A 6,000-nucleotide genomic window follows, 5' to 3' on the forward strand; every position below is an offset into this window, starting at 1 on the left:
ATAAACTTACCATTATTAACCATGTTTTATGTTCTCTCTGTCTGTCCCTCTTTCTTTTTGTCCACCTCCAGCCATCAGCCCATGGTGGTGTAGGAGGAGTAGGAGGCAGCTACCCTCCTTCTGATTCCTGGAATCAACACAGACCTGAACACATTGCGCTGTGGAGCCCTAACATGGAGGTATGCACACTCAGTCATAAATGACATTTGACAGGGAAACCCCACTGAAATTACATCTATTATATTTTCGCATGAAGTGGTGAGAGCAGACGTTTCTGTATATTGTGTGACATATCAGCCACTCGATCGTGGGTGAACCAAATGTGTCACAATGTGCTGATATTTTCTTAAGCTCTCACATTATTCAATTCAATTTTTTTATAGTATCAAATCATACCAAGAGTTATCTCAAGACGCTTTACAGAGTAGGTCTAGACCACACTCTATAATTTACAAAGACCCAACAATTTCCCATGAGCAACCATTTGGTGCAACAGCGGCAAGGAAAAACTTCCTTTTAGGCAGAAACCTCGGACAGACCCAGGCCCTTTGTGGATGGCATCTGTGACTGCCGGTTTACATTACTGCATCCAGCTTTGCTAGAAAACGCATAAAAGACTAAGACCTGATTACAGTCTAACAATGACATCTAAGTTTTTTTCAAGCGGACCGCAGCGCCCTGTGTAGGGGAATAAAGTAACTGCAGTCAGGAAAATGTTTAAAACAACAACTTGATCATTTTGATTATGTATTAACGATCATCATACAGTTCAATCAACCACTTGTCAGCATAGAGAGATGATTGAGGTGAGCATGTTGCTGTCTTGAACCTGGCCTTTCTTTATTCAGTATGGCTAACTGTGAAAAAAAAATTCAAAAAAAGTTGAAGGAGCAGCAGTTCACATTGAAGCACACATGTTTTCTACAGGACGGTGGATGTGTAGGCCAGGCTATGATGGAGGAGAGACTGATGATGCAGCAACAACAGATGGAGGACGACCAACGGTGGCTGGAGCAGGAGGAGAGCTTCATGGTCATGGTAATGGTAATTATATATAAGCTACGGCTTTCTGTTTTTTGTCTGTGGACTATTGCCATATTATGATCAAAACATCACCATGAGTAACAAATGGACCCTTAAAGGAAAGTTCCAGTATTGTTCAACCATGTCATTCTGTCATATAATAATCAGTTTTCCATAAATAAATCTTGTTAAGTCCAACTGAAAGTAAATGCAGAAAGTAGTGCTCTCGATTAGCTGTTGTAGCTCCTATCAACCTGCACATGCTGGTTTGTTGATATGTGTGAGGCTGTGAGACGCTTTTTTCCACCTAGTAAAACTTCTTTGTGCGTATTGTTGTTGCCAGATGAGCTGCAGAATATCTTTTTCAGGTCTTTAAACTGGCTCAGTTATGCTTGATTTATCTCATCAGACACTGAAACGTCCCCAAAAGGAGCCAAATCGCTACTTTTGCAAAACAAGTCGATTTTTCTTCACTCTTCAGGTCAGATAGTTTCTCCTCCTGCCTTGATGAGCGGTTTTCATTTTTGAGCCAGGTGTAGGAGAGCTGAAAGAGAGAGAAAAACACCGAGATGAGTGATGAGGAATGGGCATAGATGTCCCCTCTCTTTATTTATTGCTTCACAGAACAGGACATTTTCAGGCCAGACCAGGCAGACTGAACTGCTGATATCTTATTTGTTATTTTGTAGTCTCGCATTGGCAGACCTTCCTCCACAGTGCTGCGGAGGAGGGTCTGGCTACTCCACACAACATTCCGGGATGGGAGAAAAACATGCTCTAGTTTATTGGCATTTCTTTTAACCAATCACAATCGTCTTGGGCGGCGCTAAGTGCCGTACGGAGCAACGGTGCTTCTGCAAAATAGCCTCTGGAAGTAACTTGTTTTGGTGGAACGTGTACGTTATAAAGTTGTTTTAGTCGTACAACAGAAAACTCAGATTGGACAGCTAGCTGTCTGGATTTACCCTGCAGAGATCTGAGGAGCAGTTAACCATAGTCCTCATAAATCCACCGGAGTTTAGAATGCCAACACAAAGAAAGCGGAAGGTGAGGGACATCCGGCCGAAAATGAGGGACATCCGGCGCCACAGGAACGATCCCGTAAATGAAACGTCGTCGATATACTGTAGACTAGTTATTTTGTAACCCCTGGGCGTAGTTTTTTCCCCCTGGTCTGTATGATCACTTGATACACCAGTTCCTCTCTGCACCCACCTTCACAAACTTTGGTAAGACTGCTTTAATGTCCGTGACACAAAATAGCACTCATTGCTAAATGGCTCACTCACCCTGTCCCAACAGTTTAATGGCCCTGACCTTAGACCCTCATGGAAATTGACAAGTGAAAGGAAGCTCCCTTCATAGGAATGAATACAATATCCCCCTATTTGATGACTTCTTCCATCAGTAGATAAGACCTGTTACCAAACACATTCCTGACACTTGATACATCTCAGGGGGACTAATGTGCAACCGCTGCCTGGGGACTTTTTCCATTCCCCCTGATGCACCACCATTGACCACGAGTCAGTTCATACAAACAAGAAAGTCATTGTGGTGAATTCTAAGTCTGTTAATCTTGATCTTATAACCGCACCGACTAATTGAGAGAGTATTATTTCTTTAGGCAGAGTGGTTTATGAAATCTCAGAATGGAAATCTGTGCAGCTGTAACCTACAGCATCTCTTGTTTGAAGGAATTTGTGTTGACTAAGCTCTCTATCATTGCATTGGGAACTGACAACACTATATATTAATAATGCATCTGTAAAACCTTCAGATGAGTAATGGTATCTAAACTACTTTTTAAACTTTTAATTTCACATAAATGTTGTATTTATCAAGTTACTTTGAATGTGAGCTTCAAGTTCAGGTCTAAAACGATATTAAATCTTGGTGACGAAAAGCAGTTGTTACTCTTTGTGCTGTGAATGGTTTCCAAGTTATTCCTTAAGAGACAAAGCAGAAAAAAGTAAATATGTAAACGATCCCAATACTTCTACCACTATAGAATGCTGTCTACTGTCCCGAAGTTATGTTCTTGGTAAAATATGCTAGTACATTTTGTAATTAATTTGTAAAGAGGAGGATCAACAGGAGAATAAAGGAGAATGGACACAGAAATCAATAAGAGAAGGAAAGTAAGGCCTGAAAAGAAAGAGATGGAAGTTTGTGAGGAGGAACAAGAGTGGAGGACAGGAGGAGGGAGAAAGGAAGTGGGATTGGCAAGAGCCGTGGAGAGGGTGGAATGAACCCATCGGAGAGAGAGAAAGAGAAACAGAGAGAGGGGAAACAGAGGGAGATGCAGAGAGATGGAAAAAGTGGGAGGGAGAAACAGAGTGAGAGAGAGCAACGGAGAGGAGATTGAGGCGGTTGGATCTTTTCTCTGTGGCTCAGTGGAGCTTTTCCTCTGGAAAAAAACTTCTTCTCTTTCTCTCTGTCTTTTCCTCTCCCTTCATTCTTCTCTGACTCAATATTTCTGTCTTTCTCAGTTCATTTCTTTGTCTCATCTTCCACGTTCTTAGTTTCCTCTCTCTCCCAGTTTCTGTGGTCTCTCTGTCCTTCCCTTCATGATTTACTTCATCAGTCTTTCTCTATCTATGTCTTAAGTTTTTCTTTGCTTGCATCCATCTTTCTCTCATACTTTCTGTCCCTATCTCCCTCTCCTTTCGATGGCCTCCACTCTCTGCTTTCCTCCTCCCGTCTTCTTCAGTCTCTGTTCTCCCAGGATGCATCTCTTCAAGGCGTGCTTCACCAATACGGTACTGAAACAGAAAGACAGAGGGAGTTGGAGTCATGCTTGGGTTTTGGTGGTGCAAATGTGGACAGAGTTTTGTAATGTTATTGTTTTCTGTGGACTAATTGGCATGAACAGGCTGTCAGTAAGTTATCTGTGTGGACAGGATTGTGTTTATCTGCTGCTCCTTGATGATGATGATGTTCACTTTTTGAGGCAGTGTAGGTGGAAAAATGACAAACTATTGCACGTCGTAGTCATTGGTTGAAGTTAAATTCTACAAAATCATTTTGCTGGTTAAGTGCATTTTTCTGTTGACGTGGTGTTTGGTTGGGAAAAGATAACTACAGCTGTTCTGCATAGAATTTTATTTCTGTAACCTGCAGGTGACTGTCAAACTGTTTACTGATTGTGTTTGGTTTTTCATATTTGTATCGCTAAAGTAGCTGGTGCAACCTTTACAGTTATGGAAATTGCTCCAAAACACATGCTTAGTTATGTTTTTTTTTTTTTTTTTAACTTTCTGTATCTTCCCTGAAGAAGGCAGAGTCCAGAAACAGCAGAGGAAGCATCGACAGAGAGGAAGGCACACTTCAAGCACCGGTCAGTCACTGTGTGTGCGTGCGTGTGTGTGTGTACTTACATTGAAAATCAGTTGTTAACCCCCTCCACACAGTGATTAAGAAAACAATGCTAAATTAAAAGAGATAAGCAATGGATAGAAAAAGAGGAGAAAGTAGACGATTATAGCAAAGAGGAGGGAAAAAAATAATGGAATGGTGCAACAGACAGAGAGAGAGAAAATAAAGAGGCAGGGAGAAGGAGGGAAAGTATTTCTGTCTGTGTGCCAGCAAGGGCACTGCCTACACAACAACCACATGACCACAGAGGACTCATGGGAACTTTAAACCCAGAAGCACTGCACAGTCCCGTTTTACTGTAAATGTAGATTATAGTATCTTAAAGCTATTCTCAGAATTGACCTTATCATCTGTATCAACTGTAACTGTAGCTGAGTAGTGACGTTGCTGGTGGGAATATCGCAATATGCAATAACAACTGTGAATGTATATTTTCTTATATTTAGCTTGTGAAATAACATTCACTTTTTGACAAAGTGTATCCTCTTATTTAGAGAATTTCTCAGAGTGTCTCCTGTTAATGATTATTTATTGATTAAAGACGACACAAAGTGTAACCTGTGTGTGTTTGTCGCTGCACAGGGTGGAAGCCAACATATCTACCAGCCTGTAGGGAAACCAGGTGAGAGGGAGCACACAGACATACTTAAGTAAAAGAAGTGAAAAAAGAAGTATTGTCCGCAAAATGTACCAAAGGTAAAACTACCCATTGTACAGGATTGCCCTTTTCAGAGAGTAATAATATAACTGACTGTAGCTACTTTATTATATTGTTGGAGTATTATTATTAATGGGTTAAAATTGGCTCTACCTCAACCTGCTACAACAATAAAATGATGCTGACATGTTAACTGGTTTATACACTGTGGGATAGTTGCATACGTTTAAAGTAGCATTAAATAGAAAAAGTTATTTTAAGTGCCTTAAAGTTATACTTAAGTACAGTACTTGAGTCCCATACTTTCCACCACTGCACACCAGCATAAAGTTCCTGTTAGCATGCATCATACTGCATACACATCATACTATCATACTCCTTTTTTCCAGAACATGTGGCTCCTCCTAAGAAACCGCCCCGCCCCGGAGCTCCTGGTCATCTAGGCAACCTGGCCAGTCTCTGCCCAGTGGACAGCTACAACGAGGGGGTTAAGGTATATATGCACACAAACTCAAAAACACATCAGAGCTATGAACACTGAATCTCCTAAAATACAGAATGTATTCCCCAGTTTAAAAATTGATCAGATGTAGCTGATGGAGATCATTTTTTTTAGCAAAATTAATGTCCTTCACTGTGCTGTTATTTAGCCTCTTTCCCATTCTAGCATATTGTCTTTGAGCTGAATTCAACACTGTTTGGCATTTTGCCGATGGGTTGCATGCTGTGCCATGCCATGCCTGTGGTTGGCTTTGGCCTAATGTGCTGTCCCTTTTCTCTCCCCTTTTACTCTTTCTTCCCCCCTCTCTCATTAACATCCATGCATTTGTTTCCCGTTAACACCCTGCCATCTTCTTATTCCTTATCCTGCTTTTCTGACCTGTTACTCTGCAACCATATATTCACCAATCAATCTGTCACACCCTTTCCCCTCTCATCAC

General features: G+C 41.2%; 1 protein-coding gene across 18 annotated transcripts in view; it reads left to right on the forward strand.

Moving 5' to 3' along the window:
• Positions 1–6,000, forward strand: part of ptk2aa (protein tyrosine kinase 2aa) — a 69,200-nt gene that overhangs the window by 57,779 nt on the left and 5,421 nt on the right. For 15 of the 18 annotated variants that reach the window (XM_035992859.1, XM_035992860.1, XM_035992854.1 and 12 more), the window contains 5 exons: positions 72–179; positions 928–1,038; positions 4,301–4,363; positions 4,984–5,023; positions 5,449–5,552. In XM_035992859.1, coding sequence (XP_035848752.1) covers positions 72–179; positions 928–1,038; positions 4,301–4,363; positions 4,984–5,023; positions 5,449–5,552 — 426 coding nt within the window. The remainder of the gene's footprint in view (positions 1–71; positions 180–927; positions 1,039–4,300; positions 4,364–4,983; positions 5,024–5,448; positions 5,553–6,000) is intronic. The other 3 variants (XM_035992850.1, XM_035992852.1, XM_035992865.1) reach the window with 2 other exon arrangements.

This window comes from Sander lucioperca, chromosome 16 (genome assembly GCF_008315115.2).
Source record: "Sander lucioperca isolate FBNREF2018 chromosome 16, SLUC_FBN_1.2, whole genome shotgun sequence".
Taxonomy (NCBI): Eukaryota; Metazoa; Chordata; class Actinopteri; order Perciformes; family Percidae; genus Sander; species Sander lucioperca.